Source organism: Dendrobium catenatum, unplaced genomic scaffold (genome assembly GCF_001605985.2).
Source record: "Dendrobium catenatum unplaced genomic scaffold, ASM160598v2 fragScaff_scaffold_506, whole genome shotgun sequence".
NCBI classification, from domain to species: Eukaryota; Viridiplantae; Streptophyta; class Magnoliopsida; order Asparagales; family Orchidaceae; genus Dendrobium; species Dendrobium catenatum.
The window spans coordinates 547,020-564,447 of NW_021318968.1; the positions used below are offsets into that span (position 1 = coordinate 547,020).

At 38.2% G+C, this 17,428-nt stretch overlaps 1 protein-coding gene across 3 annotated transcripts in view; it reads right to left on the reverse strand.

The window, feature by feature from the left end:
- LOC110103661 (calcium-binding protein 39) overlaps positions 1-17,428 on the reverse strand; it is a 55,069-nt gene that overhangs the window by 9,886 nt on the left and 27,755 nt on the right. For all 3 annotated transcript variants that reach the window (XR_003700609.1, XM_020832460.2, XM_028694581.1), the window contains exons 9-10: positions 14,699-14,743; positions 13,687-13,789 (exon numbers count right to left, since the gene is read on the reverse strand). Coding sequence is in view for 2 of the 3 variants with exons in the window: in XM_020832460.2 (XP_020688119.1) it covers positions 13,687-13,789; positions 14,699-14,743 (148 nt within the window). In the remaining variant the exon portion in view is untranslated. The remainder of the gene's footprint in view (positions 1-13,686; positions 13,790-14,698; positions 14,744-17,428) is intronic.

Genomic DNA, 17,428 nt, shown 5'->3' on the forward strand with positions numbered 1-17,428 from the left:
TTGTCTGACTTCAGCTCCAGTGTTAGCACTTCCGTCAAGTACGGAAGGCTTTCAGGTGTTCAGTGATGCTTCACTGAAAAATTTGGGATGTGTGCTACATCAGCATGGTCAGGTAATTGCTTACGCTTTGAGACAGTTAAAACCACATGAGAAGAATTACCCGACACATGATTTGGAATTGGCTGCAGTTGTTTTTGCTTTGAAGATTTGGCGTCACTATCTGTATGGCGTCAGATGTGAGATTTTCACGGATCACAAGAGTTTGAAGTACATTTTCACTCAGAAGATCTGAATTTGAGGCAAAGAATGGTGGCTTGAGTTGATCAAGGATTGTGATCTGACGTTCAGTATCAGCCTGGTAAGGCTAATGTGGTAGCAGATGCGTTGAGCAGGAAATCTTCTGGATTATCAGGTATGCAGCTCACTTCTGATGATTTTCTGATTCGTGATATGGAACGGTTGCAATTGGAGGTGATTTCCTCCAGTAGTCTGGATTCCGGAGTTTTGACTCAGTTGAGCATTCAGTCTTCGTTGGAAGAAAGGATTCAGGAAGCCCAAAAGTTGTGGATTTCTGTGTTTGGACATTTGAGGAAAGAGATTATGTATGAATCTCATCATTCAGGCTACACTGTTCATCCGGGAAGTGGCAAGATGTACGGAGATATGAAAGGTTTGTTCTGGTGGCCATGTATGAAAAAGGATGTAGCAGATTTTTTTTTAGATGCGAAGCCTGTCAGTTGGTGAAGGCAGAGCATCAGCGACCAGGAGGACTTTTGCAGTCGTTGCCTATCCCTGAGTGGAAGTGGGAGGAGGTAACAATGGATTTTGCTATGGGTTTTCCTCGATCAAGGCAAGGGCACGATGCCATTTGGGTGATTGTGGATCGATTGACGAAGTCTGCTCATTTTTTTCCGATCAGGCAGACCGATCCGGTGGATCGATTGGCACAGGTATATGTGAAAGAGATTGTCAGATTACACGGTGTGCCTAAGGTGATTGTTTCTGATTGAGATGGGCGGTTTACTTCCAGACTTTGGAAGGGTATTCAGCAAGGTTTGGGTACGAAGTTACATTTCAGTACAGCTTTTCATCCGTAGACTGACGGACAGTCTGAGAGGACTATTTAGGTACTGGAAGATCTATTGAAGCTTTGTGTCTTGAATTTTGGAGAAAGCTGGGAAGATCACATTCCTCTGATTGAGTTTGCATATAACAACAGTTTTCAGTTTAGTTCAAGGTCCAATATACCTCACGACCTTTTGAAATCCTTGAAAGGATTGGCAAATCTGCTTATCGACTGTTGCTATCTGATCAGATGTCTGATGTTCACAATGTGTTCCACGTATCTACTTTGAGAAAGTGGATATCTGACTCTGGAAAAAAAAAAGTATCTGCTGATGAGATTGAGATTCAGGAGAATCTGAGTTATACGGAAGAACCCGAGTTGATTCTATCTTATGACGTGCGCAAGTTGAGAAGTAAACAGATTCCGATGGTTAAGGTACAGTGGAAGCACCGAACTGCACGGGAAGAGACTTGGGAGAAAGAATCGGACATGAGGAAGTCATACCCGTACTTGTTTTGACTGAGTTTTGTTTGGACAATGTCGAGGACGACATTTTTTTTGAAGTTGGGGAGATTGTAATAGCAGTTTGGATCACATCATCCAGGCCGATCATGGATCGTCCTGGGACGATCAGTTGTCATTCTGTTCCAGTTTTCTGTCCAAAGGTTACAGGAAAAATTCCTGCATGGATCGTCCAGGCCGATCTGGGATCATCCCGGGACGATCAGTGTATGGAAAAAGTCAGAGAGCAAATTGTCCTGAAAATTAATTATCGTCCTGCGAAATCGTCCCAGGACGATATGAAATTTGTTCAGATCGTCCAGGACGATCGTGCGATCGGCCAGGCCGATCAGAGTGTTTTAAAGCTGAAATCAGCTCATTTTGAAGAGAGAGAAAATCAAAATAAATATATAAAATCAGCTGAGGAGAGAGAAGGTCGAGAGCAAATTTGGAAAAGTTGATTTTCGGGCGACGCCTGGCCGTTTTCGTCCGTCGTGACAGTTCAGTAAAGTGTTGTACGCAAGGTAAGGCGCATTCCGCCTTTCTCAATTTTCAGAATTGTGCATTTTGAACGACTTTTCTGTCCGGATTTCGTTTTTGTAAGCTAATTTCGTCCGTATTTTCCGACTGGTTCAATTTTTACCGCGTAACTTTTGATATGTTTCTGAGGTGCCGAGTGTGCACATTTTGATTATTTTCTGGAGATTTTTGATATGGTAATTTTGATTCTGCGGTGTTTTCGTTCGACTGCAATTTTTGACGATGTCTAAAAATGTTGTGGCAGTAGAATAAAAGTCTTATATTATTGTTGTGAATGTTCTGTGGTAATTTGATGAAATTCTGTTTCAGTGAATTTTTGTGTAAATTCCATATACTGCTGTTACGCTGCCGGATTTTCGTACGATTTCTGAATTTGTTCTGAATTGACTTAATTATTTGTATGCAATTGGGAGCCATAGGGGGAAGGTGATGTAAGCACAAGGGAGCTATAAGGGGAAGTTCTGAGAAGTTCTATGAAGTTCTGAAATTCTGTATATTTGTTCTGTTCTAGTGCTATGAGCACAATTGGGAGCTATAAGGGGAAGTTCTGGTGCTGTACGCACAAGGGAGTTATAAGGGGAAGTTTTGGTGCTGTATGCACAAGGGAGATATAAGAGGAAGTTCTGAAATCTGGGAGGAAGATCTGTTCTGAAATATCTGTTCTTATTCTGATTTGATATTTTCTGAGTTGATATGCTTTGATTCTGATTTCCGTACGATTCTGTCTGTTCTGATATGACTTTTGATATGCTTTAATCTGATTTCTGATTTCTGTACGGTCTGTCAGTTCTGATGTGATGTATTTCTGCTCTATTCCGATTTGATCTGATCTGTACGATTCTGATTCTGTTCTGATTTGATATACAATTTTGTTTGGAATTCTGTCTGATGTGTTTGATGTGGACTCTGAGGATTTTGATTGGAGGTTTGTTGTCTTGCTGAGCTGTTGAGCTCATCCTTGTTTTCTGCGTGGTTTTCAGGTTCTGGGAAAGGGAAGGAAGTCCAGGAATAGAGGTTCAGAGTCTGATCCAGTATAGGTATTTTGTACTTTTGATTTTTATACAGTCATGGCTTTTCTGTTCTGCTTTTCTTTCTGTCTGAAAGCCATGACCTGTATTTGTACATGATTCTTTTGAGGAAGAAAAAGATAGATGATCTGTTCCGCTGCATTTGATGTTTATAGTAGCTCTGTGTGTCTGTTTTTGTCTATATGTTTGGAAGAAAGTTCTGAAACAAATTCCAAAGCCAGATCCTGGAATCAGTTCAGTCGGTCTGAAAGTTAAGGCACCCACGACCCGGTGCGAGCGGGACCCGTCCCGGTCGGGTCGGGTCATGACATTTACCCCCTGCTTAGGTTCGGGTGCTTGGTACATGAAATTTTTTTTTCGGTACAACGTCGGGGCGTTGTGTACCCGAGCACCCCGACGCTGTGTTTCCGAGCACCCCAGCGCTAAACGGCAAAAAGCAGAGCACCGCAACGATCGAGATATGGCTCCCAACAACTGGTATTAGAGTGAGGTTCTTCAAATTGAGTGGGAGTAATGATGGTCATAGCAAGGTACAATATTGAAAAGTTCAATGGTTCGAACTTCGCATTTTGGAGGATGCATATTGAAGATTTGTTGTATCAGAAGACGTTGTATATACCGTTGGAAGGAATCACTGAGAAGTCAAATTTTATGACTATAAAGGAATGGGAGGTTCTTGATCTGACTGCACTAAGTTTGATACGACTTTCACTTTTCTCATTTGTTGCATTCAACATTGTAAATGAGAATACTACAGTCGATCTCATGGTGGACACTATTAAGATGTATAAGAAGTTATCGGCCTCAAACAGTGTTCTTGATAAAGTTATTCAATATGAAGATGCTGGACAACACCCCAAGGGCGGAACACCCTGAACATTGTGATGAGTCAATTGTGTTCAGTTGACATCAATTTTGATGATGAGGTAAGGTCATTGTTGTTGTTATCTTCATTGCCCGAAAGATGGGATGGGCTTGTTACTGTTGTGAGTAACTCTTCAGGAAATTCAAAGTTGAACTTTGAGAATATTTTGGGGTTAGTGCTTAATGAAGAGGTTCGCATGAGTGTGAATGGTGAATCTTCAAATTCTACTGTGAATGTTAAGGCAAAAGGAAGGGGCTTAGAGAGAAATTTTAGCAGAGGGAGATCTAAATCTGAGAGAGAAAAGTCTATTTTTTGTAGAGGAAAATTTGTGTACTAGAGCTGTGGGAAGAAAGGTTGTTTGAAGAAGGACTATATAGTTCGAAAGAAGGGCAGTGGTGGAGATCAAGATAAAAGTTATTCTACAAATGTATCTACAAAAGGATGTCAGTCATATTCTCTGATTTTGTCTCTAGACAATTCTGAATCTTGGGTGATAAATTCAGGCGTTTCTATTCAAGTCTTAATAAGTAGGCATTCAAAAACTGTACTCAATGTGATTTGAATAAAGTGCATTCGGGGGCAACAAGCCCTACAATATTGTTGGACAGGGAGATGTTAATATCAGAATGTCAGATGGATCAATTTGGACACTCAAGAATGCTAATCACATTCCTTATTTGAAGATGAGTTTAATTTTTATGAGTCAGTTTGCAAACTCAGGACATGTGACATCATTCACAGGAGATACGTGGAAGGTGACAAAAGGGGCAATGGTTATAGTTTGTGGCAGTATTGAAGGCACCCTATATGTAATCAATAGAAGAGAAATTTCAATCAGAGTAGCAGATTCATATGTTGATAGATGTCTTTGGCATCAGAGGCTTGGCCATATAAGTAAATGGAAGCTTCATGATTTAAAATCTATAGATTTAGATTTTTGTTAAGATTGTACATATAGCAACATAGGATGATTTTTTCAAATACTGGTTCAAAGGTCAAGTTAAAGAAGTTGGAGTTAGTGCATATTGATGTATGAGATCCTGCTCCAATTAGTTATATAGGAGGATCTTTATATTTTGTCATATTTATTGATAATCATAGTATGAAGGTATGAGTGTACTTCTTAAAATACAAGCCAGATGTGTTTGATGCCTTTAAAAAGTGGAAGGTCATGGTTGAAATTGAGACAAATTTGAAGCTGATACTTGTTGCAAGTATCGTGATAAAAAGTTCAAGGAGTATTGTGCTTTAAATGAGATCAGGCATGAGTTCACTATTTCAAGAACACCACAATAGAATGGTATTGCATATCGCATGAATAGAACTATCATTGAGCATGCCAGGAGCATAAGGTTACATGCAGGTCTACCCAAATAATTTTGGTCAGAGGTAGTGAATACTGCAGTTTATTTGATCAATCGTGGTCCTTCAATTCTTCTGAATGAGTGGTTACCTGAGAAAACCTGAAGTGGAAAGGAGGTTAGTATATCTCACCTCAAAGTTTTTTGTTGTTCAATCTATGTTCATATTGATGCGGGATACATGAGTAAGGTTGATAAAAAATCTATCAAGTGTACATTCATTGGATATGGTTCAGATGAATTGGGCTACAAATTCTGGGATTATCAGAATCATAAGTTCATTACGAGTAGGAATGTTAAATTAAATAAAAGTGAAATGTGCAAGGATATATATGGGACTCTTGAAGATTCTTCAAAATATGTTGAGAGAGAGGCTGAAAATGATCAAGAAGACAAAGCTAATGAAGCACAGAAAGTACCTCAGACTCCTGCTACTGAAATTAGGAGATCAAGCAGAATCTCAAGGCCAGTACAAATGTATTCTTCTTCCTTGTACTATATATTGCTCACATATAGTGGTGAACTAAAGTGCTATGATGAAGCCATTCAAGTTGATGATTCAAATAAGTGAGAGCAAGCCATAGATGATGAGATGCGTTCACTTGAGTTAAATCAAACTTAGGAGTTGGCAGAGCTACCAGATGGCAAGAAAGCACTGCATAACAAGTGGGTTTACAGGATGAAAGAAGAACCTGAGGGTAGCAAGCGCTATAAGGTCAAGTTTGTAGTTAAAGGTTTTCAGCGGAAGGAATGAGTGGACTTCACTGAAATTCTCTCCAGTGGTGAAGATGACTACAATCAGAGTTGTACTGAGCATGCTAGAAGTTGAGAATTTACATCTAGAGCAAATGGATGTAAAGACAGCATTTCTTCATTGTGACTTTGATGAAGAGTTGTATAAGGAGCAGCCTTAGGGATATGTGATCACAGATAATGAAAAGCTAGTATGTAGGCTCAGGAGGAGCCTATACGGTCTGAAGCAAGCACCAAGATATTGGTGCAAGAAATTTGATAGGTTTATGTCAAATAATGGGTATATGAAGTACCATGTAGACTACTTGTTTTTTCAAATATTTTAATAATTGTTATATTATTCTATTTTTGTATGTGGATGATATGCTAGTTGTAAGTTTAGATATCGAGAAGATAAGATGCCTAAAAGAACAGTTATCAAATGAGTTTGAAATGAAAGATCTAGGTCCAAAGAAAATTCTTTGTACAAGGATCAATAGAGATAGAAGTGCAGATATACTGAAGTTATCTCAAGTAGAGTATGTAGAAAAGTTGCTTCATAAGTTCATATTCAACATGAGTGAGGCAAAACCAATTTGCACTCCCTTGGGTAATACTTTTAGTTATCCAAGTAACAATCGCCTAAATTGGAAGCATAGGAAGAACATATGAAGAAGACTTTGTATGCTTCAGCAGTTGAAAGTTTGATGTATGTTATGATCTACGCAAGATCTGCCATAGCATATGCAGTGGGAGTAGTCAGCAGATTTATGAGTAACACAAGCAAACTTCATTGGAAGGCAGTTAAGTGGATTCTCAGGTACTTGAGATGATCAGTTAACAGAGCTCTTTGCTTTGGTGGTGCATGGATAGATCTATAGGGTTATGTAGATTCTAATCTTGCCAGAGATCTCAATGGTAGGAGAAGCACAACAGGTTATATATTCATTTTGGGAAAAATTGCAGTTAGTTGGGTTTCCAAGTTATAGAAGATTGTTGTGCTCTTAACCACATAAGCATAGTACATTGCTATTACTAAGGCTAATAAGGAGATGATTTGGTTGCAAAGTTTCTTGACAGAACTTGACAATGGGCAAAGGAATGGGAAGCTACATAGTGCAGCATGAGTGCTATACATCTAGCCAAGAATGTTGCATTCCATGCCAGTACGAAACATCCACCTTCGATATCATTTCATCATGTTGCTTCTGGAAGATGGTCAGTTATCTTTGGAGAAGATACACATGACCAAGAATCCTGCATACATGATGATGAAGACAGTGACAGTTGAAAATTGAAGCTATGTGTAGCTTCAGTTGGTCTTCATGGAGGATGAGAGCAGGGGTGAGCCACACTATTGGTTATGATTGGTGTTACAGATAAGGAGAAGGATTTATTGCAATCATTTCCAAGTAAGAGATTGTTGTGTGTGAAATTTGATTGTGTTGATCAATCGAGTTGTTCTGTTGTTATAAATCTCAAAGCTTATCGTGTACCCCCCATGCAACGGGTTTACCCCATGCTTGGGTTCGAGTACTGTTGTCTCGAACCTCAAAGCTTGGGTTTGGGTGCATGTTTTTTTTTTTCATACAACACTGTGGCGCTGCATACCCAAGCATCCCGACGCTGTGTTCCCGAGCGCCTTGGTGCTGAATAACATAGAGCAAAGCACCGTAGCGGTTGAGATATGGCTCCATAGAGTGTCACAACACTTGAGCATTGCAACATTATCAAATAGAGACTGGATGTCGCAGCACTGCAAGACGAAATGAATAGTTATTTCTCATTTTTCTCAAGGGTTGCATCCCTTGGGGGTTATAACTTACTTTCTCTTGTATTTTCTGAGTGATGATGTGGACATTGAGAACAGTTCCTATGAGAAGAGAAGCAATGAGAGAGTGAGAAAGAAGAGAGATATGTGCTTATTTCTCTCAATTTTCATAGTGCATGTGAGAAGAAAAGTGAGAGAGTGAGAGAGAAGAGACAACTATACTTATTTCTCTCAATTTTCATATTGGATTTCTTGATGTGGTGTCTCCATGATTTTTTTCCTATTTTGAGTTTTTCCATGTTAAATCCTGATGTCCTTTACTTTCTGTTGATTTTACTTTCTTGTTTGTTTTGTTATTGTCATGTTTACTCCTCATCTCATCCACAATAATAGCACCATTAAATTACGGTCATGGTCAGAGTCCATATATTCTCCAATAACACTAAATCATTGAGTAATGAATCAATAGGATATGACCGATAAGGCACAAAGCTCTCTGTTAGCTATGGTGACTTCAAATTTGTCCACTTAGATAAATATTCACCTAAAGTCTATAAGGTACCCTTGGACGAAGCAACCCATGGCTACCGACAAGAATACTTCGGTCAGGTTGGATAGACTACCTCCTCTAACTAAGTAGATCAGGGGACAATGATGACCCGGGATGACGGAACCATGGATCTTGATTGGGTTCATCATCATTCCCCCCACCATCCGTTTTAAGTGTAAGATGGTGAATTTCCTATTTTAAATATTAAATTTTCAAATACCAAAATATGGTACTAATATATGTCGAATACTACGTATTCATTTGACAACTAGCCTTAATCAAAAGTTCTCTCTCGTTACCGAGAGAGGTAATTAACTATAGGAGCTTGCAGATACAAGAAACCTGAACATATACCATAAAGTCCTCACAAAATGAGGGCAAATTATGTGGGTAATGTCTAATTTAATACCCAATCTGACATCTAAAAATTTGCCTAAACTTAACTGTTAAAACTCTCCTCGACATACCCAAAAAGAAAAGAAAGGGGTCATGGAGAGGCTGGAACACAAATTTTTGGAGCCCATAGTCAGTTAGAGGCAATTATATTTTTCTATAAAAATAGTAATAAAACTATTGTAGGAAGAGAAGATTTTTCAAAAGCTAACGTGGGTATCATAAACTTATCTTCCTTCTGAAAAATCCAAACACCAGCTTTCTTAGAGCTAACATCAACCAATCTAATTGTAAAATGTTGGTTTTTATAAAAAAAATTTAAAAAAAAAATTATAGCAATAAAAAACTATAGCTAAATTGATGCATTTATATTTTGATTTATTTTATTTCGATGTAATTTGAACAATATTAGTTGTGTTTTATGTTTTTTTTAGCTATCCAATAATGGAGAACATCCAATGATCATGGTAGGATATGCTTGGGCATGACAAGGCTTGGATTTGCTTGCATTTGGGCCCTTTTGTCCTTGGGTTGTTTGTTGTATTTCGGTTTGGGCCTTGGCTGCTCTCGGGTTAGGCTTTGGCTACTTGGTTTTGAGCTAAAAAAAGTTGGGTTCTACTTGGTGATAGCTCATTAATGCTTGAGCTAAAGTTTAGCTCATTATTTGGAGGAGTACTTGCACTTCCTAGCTCATAAATTCATAAAGGTATGTGGAGTGGTTCTTGACTCTTCCCCTTCTTGTATCTTTTTGGTTCCTTCTTTGTGTTGTTCCCGTGATACATTCTGGATATTTGTGTGGGCTCTTCGGTTTCTCCCCCCCTGGCTGCTTTCCCGTGGCTCCTCTGTCATGTTTCCTGTGTTGGCTCCTCGGGTCCCTCTCTGGCTGCTTTTCTGTGGCTCCCTGGTTGTGTTTCTCGTCGCTTTCCTTCCTATTTTATGTGCAATTTTTGGGGGCTATTGTCCCCAAACCGGATTGGTTTTGGTTGGAGGTGGAAGGGCTATTAAGCTTCTTTCTTTTGCTTATAAATTGGAGAAGTTTTGGAATGAAGAATCTTGTTGAATATTTGAGCAAAATCTCTACTAAAAACATGAGGGTTTCTTCTCTTGGAAAAGCTTGAGAGCTTGTTCCACCTCCTTTCCTCCTCTCTATTTCGTCTTGGCTTCTAACATCTTCTTCTCTACACAAGTTCCACTCCACCTACATCTTTCTTCTAGAGCAATTGGAAGTTGTTTGTTGGCTGATTTTGGGAGACATTTTATCGGAGGAGTTTGGTAAGACGATGGATCCTTTTGCAATGGCGGACCCTCGGTTTGCAAGCCTAAGCACTATTTCTCATATATTTTCCTACTCTCGTTGCATGTGAGGAAACCGCTTGACGGTTGTTCTGAGGATAGCATTTTTATGTTATAATTTTGTTTCGTTTGATTTCACTTTTCGTTCATCTGAATGTATGTTTGGATATTTCCAAAGTTAAAGTGAATCGAGTTTGGTTTTGTTGTCCTTGTGTTCTCCAACTTGACTTTTCTATCTAGTTTGCTTGCATCATAAATAGAACTGAAGTAGCTTTCTACGAAATAAAGCTACAAAAAGGCTGCCCCAGGCAGATCCAAAGTCTGTGCAGCAGGTCTTCATAAGGAATAAATTGGGCCCCAATATAAAAAATAGAACTTTGGAAGACGTTGTGTCACCATAATTAGAAGCTATGATGGATAAAAAAAATTATAAACATCACAATGGGAAATATGACCACACCTAAGTAAAATAATAGTTGAGGCATGCCCATTTTGGCCATTTGATGCTTTATCGAGGGATAAAAAACACAAATAAATAAAGATAATTGTAAACAAGGGATACTTAATTAAAAAATAGATTTATCTTGCCTCAAAGTTACAAGATAAAGAACCAATAAGACTGTGAGCCCATCTGATGAGGACATCAGAGCATGAATCTAAGGCGTGGTCGTCGATCTACGACCACGATCACGTCGATAACTTTTGAGTTATTCTACGTATTTGTTTTATTTTGTTATTTATCTTTTATTGTTATGTTGTAATTGTTTTTCCGTCTTTACCCCTTTACTTAAAGGGAGGTTGTATGTAAGCCCTGAGGGTATTGTTGTCCTTTCATTTTCTTGAGTCCTTATACTTGGCTATTTATAGCCCTATGTTCTCTTTGAAAAGTAATGAATGATTATTATGAAATTTTTCCTGCACTTGTGTGTTTGAGAGCTTTTGAGAGTTCTTGGAGAGAGCTTTGAAGAAATCCCTAGGAGAGGGAAACTTGGATCACCCACCAACCTTAAAGACGGCCGGGTTCGTGGTTCTTCATCTTTATCTCGTTGTCACCTTCTCTTCATCCCTTAGCCGCTGGTCAAGGGTTCTCCCGGATCCATAAGCCGCCGGCCATCTAGCCCCACCAGCACCCGCCGCCTATGTCCCCCACCCCATCCCCTCTCCACGGCCAGAGCCTTACCCGAGCCCTCTTGGCCGCCGGCCTTAAGCTTCTAGCTGCCAGCTACTTTCCCCTTCTCCCACCTTTTTTTTGAATTTCCCCCTCTTTTATTTATTTCCTAATATGGATTGAATATATCTAGGATTATATTTGAATTCAAATTCAAGTAGTTTGAAATTCAAAATCTCTCCTAAAATACAAAGTCTATTTTAGGAAAGTCTTTCCCTGTCATTCAAATCTATTTAAGATTGATTAGAATTTTAAAATCTCCTTTCCTAATTTAGATTGAATCAAAGTTGGATAGATTTTGAATTGAAATACAATTGATTTGAAGTTCCAAATCTTCCTTAATTTACTAAATCTATTTTAGGAAGGTTTCTTAATTACTCCTATTTGAATTTTGAATAAGAAAGAATTTAATTAAATCTTTCTTATTTCTTAATTATGAATTAGGAAATCTCTTTTAATTCCCCCACATCCCCTCCCTCTCTCCTATAACCGCCCCCCCCCCAAACGCTCTTGAATTCCTTTGGGAATTCTTTCCATATTGCTAGTTGCTCTCTTGGAAAGAAATCAATCCCCTCCACCTCTATTGGCTGAGTTTCCCTTCAACCCCACGTCTTTAAATCTTTCCAAAACACCTCTCTTTTACTTTGGAAATTAAACTCCAACATAACTCCCTGCTGGCCGAATTATCCCAAGCTCCTTGCATTGGTTTTCTCCACCAAATCCTGCCCACAATTCCTCCCGCAAAGAGCCTTCTACTTACTAGTGCTGCAGCCAAGGATTTCCCACTCCTACTCTCACGTCTCCAGCAACAAGAAGCCTTATAGTTGCTGTTTGCAAAGACCAAACTGCTGTTCAGAAGTTTCCGCTGGACTATTTTTACTACAGCACCATTGGAGAACTCTCTTCTTGCCGACCAACACTTCCCAAAGTCAAAACAGTGACTTCTAGCATGGATGGTTGACCCGGAAACAAAATACGGCATCTCCTACGACAAACTTCTTCAACATCTCGACTACTTGTTTCCGGATTTTGACCAAGGTGAACTTCTCCCCCTCTTCAATTACCTTTCTAATCCTCTAATCTTGTAGGTGATGACGAACCACAAGGAGTCGAGTTGCACCACTGTCAAATCCTAGTAAACGTAGGATTTTATTTCGCCGTTGTCAAAGCTTAGTAAACATAGGATTGAGTGTACTTTCTATGTTTCTAATCTAATTGCTAGATTAGGGATTTCGTTGAACTCTATTTACTTTGCATGTTATTGAATTTCTAAATTGTTTTGATTTTCCAAGTGCTTGGCATGTAACTTAGCCTAAACAGAAGTGACCGCTCTTATGTTTTATTTGATCGTTTTAATTTGCTAATAGTTATAATCTTACCTACTCTTATCAAGGAATTGTGCAAATTCTTTTATATTCATTTTAAGCATTTAGTTCTACATCACCATCATAGCTACAGCTATAACTAGGAGCTATCCAGAAGAACTTAGTTGCACTAAGAATAATTCCAAAACCAACTTCCGACAAATGGAGCATCAAAGTCAAACCAGTTGAGACAAGGGTGACCCAAACAAAATAGGGTAAGGCACATTCATCATCACTATCATTAACCATATCCCAAATAACTGAGATCCATTTTATTAAGTCATATCCTCCATTCTTCCCTATTGAACTTATTGTCTGCAAATGATTTTCCATAATTGTTATTCATGTTTCATTTGGTTTATACCTTGTCCTTTAAAATCACTTGACATTATTTTAATCTAACATATCTTAGTGGAACATTTTCTACCCTTCATTATACGTGCAAATCACATAAACTCTATTTTTTACAATTTTATCTTCAATAGATATGCAACCCCCAAATAACTGGTAGGTTTTAATCATTTGATGATCATACTCCCATTATCCATCTAATATAATCATTTCTCAAACTAGCCTTTCTAATTTTATCACATCACCATCTTCACATTATTATTGCTGTCAGGCAGAACTTGGCTATCAATAACTTCTTTACCACCCAATATTGGGATTCATATAACATAGTTGGTCTAAGTCTCCACAAAATTTTGTTATAAAATGATACTTTCAAAACACTTCTTTATTTTAACCATCAAAAAGTTATATCCTCATCTATATTCCAATCTTCTACATGATATATCCATTACATTATTTTATTGACGAGGATTTATTACGGTTAAATCTAAGAATTTGTTTCTGGTGTACAGTGACAGAAAAGTCCACCGTGCTATAGGAGTTACTGCCACTCAGTTCAAATGAGAGTTCCACGATTAATTTAATAGCTTTTATGTTTAATGTGCTTATATTAAGTTAAACACATCTGCCTCCAGAGGAATAACATTTAGAGCCAATAAATTTATTAAAAGATTATATGGATCAAAACTGAAAATAAACATACCTTTGCTGACAGGAAGATTATGTAGTATCATCAACAGTTCTTGATGATTTTTTGCCAAGATGTCTTTAATCTCACGTGGCTTGTTTGGATTAGCAACAAATACCTGACCATCCAAGAAAGTAGGACGGAATCATGGAATGCGCTAGTCAGGAAGGCAGCAAATAAACACAACAGTTATATAGTCGAAGTCCTATTGAACTTCTCTGAATGAATTAGATTTAATGTCTCAGGTCCCAAAGATTTAATCAGCAGAGCTATATAAGCTTAAGCCCCTTACAACAATGAAAATATTTGGTGTCATAATAACTAATTATAGAAATGAGAAAATTAAGATCAATAATAAAACTAAAAATGATTGAATGTAAAAAGGAAAACCAGCTTTGCTACGATTACAATAAACTCCCTTAACCAAACCACTGCTCATGAGTCATCAGCTCAATGTTGAACAAGTATGCGGTCAAATATCACATCAAATAGAACAAAAATGAAAAGAACATGAAAGAGACAAATTAAAGTTAACGGTTAAAAGTTCAAAAATATTTGCATGAATTAGAATTGGCATTTCACTTTGCACCAACAAGAAAAGAATGGATATGGAGGTTTCATAAAAGCCAAATAGTTTAGATAAGGTTAAGGATGAGATGTGATAGTGTCATAAGTTAGAGAATGTTACACAAATTCAAATGTTTAGGAGATATCAACAGGATCAAAAAATCAATATAACAGGTTCCCTGGCCATTGTCAATACCAACAAAGACTTGAAAAGGTTCAATTTTTCACTTAACCAAAACATTATTACCTGTAATCTATACATGCAGATGCTACACTTTATAAATTTGTTTTCTTTCAAGCACTATATTTGTTGAGATATCAAATCCCAACAAGACAGTAATTTCCTATAAATATTTATACGTATATATAAATATCTGTGATCACCTGTTAGTTTGATGGTAAGAGACAACCCATATCTGTCAGGTACGAAGTTAAAAAAATGTGTGAAATATAAACTCACCTTGAAAATGTGGAAGGCTAATATCTGGACATTTTTGCTCGAATCCTACATCAGAGAAAGCAAACAAAAGAGTAAACTATAAAGAAACATAGTATATGGTAACAGCATCGACAAATATATGAAACAGATCCACTTTAAACGACCTAGAAATAAATATCGCATCATGTCAGCAACAAGATCTTCGTGAGGCAAACAACAACAACATCATCAAGCCTTTACCCCACTACGTGGGGTCGGTTACATGAATTCTTTTTCTCCATTATGTCTAGCTAAAAGTCAAATTTTCATTTAAATCTAATAAAAAATGTCATCTCTAATATTTCTAACGAAGTCCTTTTAGATCTACCTCTCTTAACATAGGTCAAATCTAATACATCTACTCTCCTAACTGGGTCATCAAAAGGACGACGTTTTATGTGACCAAACCATCTAAGGGGACTTTCTCTAATCTTATCTTCCACGGAAGATATCCAACTTTTTCACGAATATGCTCGTTTCACATTTAGTCTCTAAGAGTAAAGCCACTTAGGGCTGCAAACGAACCAAGCCGAGCCGAGTATGTGAGTGTTCATTTAATATCAGCTTGTTCATGTTTGGTTCATGTTTGTTCGAGCTTTATTGTTTGTGTTCATGTTTGATTCATTTAAATTAATGAGTGTTCATGTTCGGTTCATGTTCAGTTCATGTTCGTTCGTTTAGTGCTTATCGAGCTTGTTCGCGAACATATTTAACAATTTTTTTTTAACTATCAAACAAATACGTTCATGAACAAATCTATGAACAAACACATTTATAATAAAAGCAATTGTCTATGTAACAAAGGCAATGATTATTTATATTTATTAATTTTATAGTCAAATATTAATTATTTTTATCTAGCTTATTCATGAGTTCAAAATCGAACACGAATCAAGCTTTTATCGAGCTTCTTATCGAGCTTGTTCACGAACTTCAAATGATGTTGTTCGCGAACATAAATGAGCCAAACGCATTAGTGTTCAAGTTTGTTTATTTAAGAATCGAGTATTTAAAATATTGTTCAAGTTTGTTTGTTTAGCTAATTAAACGATCACAAACGAGCTTTAATCGAACCAAACAACGAGTAGCTCGACAAACGTTTGGTTCGCTTGCATCCCTAAAGCCACTCATCCACCTGAGCATCCTCATCTTCGCAATACTTAACTTAATTGTATAAAGCATTGCAACATTCTGCAGCATAAATCATTGCACTCTCTTTTAATGGCCAACATTCTACACTCATCCACTCTCTTTTAATGGCCAATATTCTACAGCATAAAGCATTGCAGGTCTCACCACCATCTTATAGAATTTTCCCATAAATTTGAGGAGTACTTTTCTATCACACAATAGGCCCAGTGTATTCTTCAACTTCAACCATCCAATTTGAATTCAACTAATAATATCCCCATCTATTTCTCCATCACTGTAGCCAATAGACCTGAGATATCTAAAATGGGCACTATTACTAATGACTTGATAGTCCAAAGTCACAATTCCCCCATTAGATCTATTACTACTAAAATTACACTCCATGTTTTAAATTTTAGATCTACTCAAAAGAAAACCCGTAGCCTCTAAGCTTGACCTCCATAATTCAAGTTTACCTTCAACTTCCTCTATAATCTTATCAACAAGAAGAATATCATCTCTGTTTAAAATTGCGCAACAAGAGGCGCGCCCCTCTGCGCAATTTTGTCCAAAAACGCCCCGAGGCGGACGCAATTCGGGGACTTGTTGAGGCGTACGCCTCACATTGGCTGAGGCGCATCTCAGTTGCGCGGTTGCGCAATTTTGAGGGAGGCGTACGCCTCAGCCAAAAGGCCCCACCCACTTAAAATGACCCCTTCTTTTCCCCCACACCCGTTCGGCCCAGTTATTTCCTGAAATCTGCCGCCCGTAAGCTCCAGTTCGTGAAAAATAGAGGAGCCCGCACGGTCGGCCTCCAATCCCGCCGCCTCTCTCGCCGGCGCCTCCTCTCTCCGGTGAACTTGAAGCGTCCGGCCGCCTTCTAGGAGAAGTCCACAAACGATTTTAGGTATTTTTATTTAGTTTTTGGTTAGATTTTTCAAGTTAAAGGGAATCTAGGGTTTATGATTTTTTGAATTATTTTGTTTGATTTTGGATTTTTACATTAGGGATCATGGTTAGAGGCAAGGAAAAGGGGTCTGCGTCATTGCGGAGGGACCCTTCTTGGAAATATAGTGTACAAGTTGACATAGGCGGCGGAGAGAAGAGCTATGTTTATTTGAAATGCAATTTTTGCGATAAAGTGGTGAAGGGAGGTGTTACCCGCATGAAGGAACACCTATCATGCTCGCACAAAAATGTAGCACCCTGTGCAAAAGTGCCGGACAATGTGAAGGAAGAAATAAGTGCTTACATGAAGAAAACTACCACTGCTAAACACTTACAACAGGAGCAATTTGATGAAAGGGTCGAGCATGGTGCTTATTTTGGGAGCGAGAGTGGAAAGGGCTCTTCCTCCACTATACATAGTAGAGGTGCACGGGGTCCTATGGACGGATTAACATCCTTGTCAACAATCCCTACGGCACGGTGTTCTTACGATCAGTTGATGCTTCAGAGGAGGTGAAAAATGCTACATTCATTTTCAATTTACTTGATGGTGTTATTGAGGAGATGAGACAGATTTGTCATTATCAGACTTACAGTTAGAAGATCTAAGTGTGGATGTCTTGAGGGGCGAAG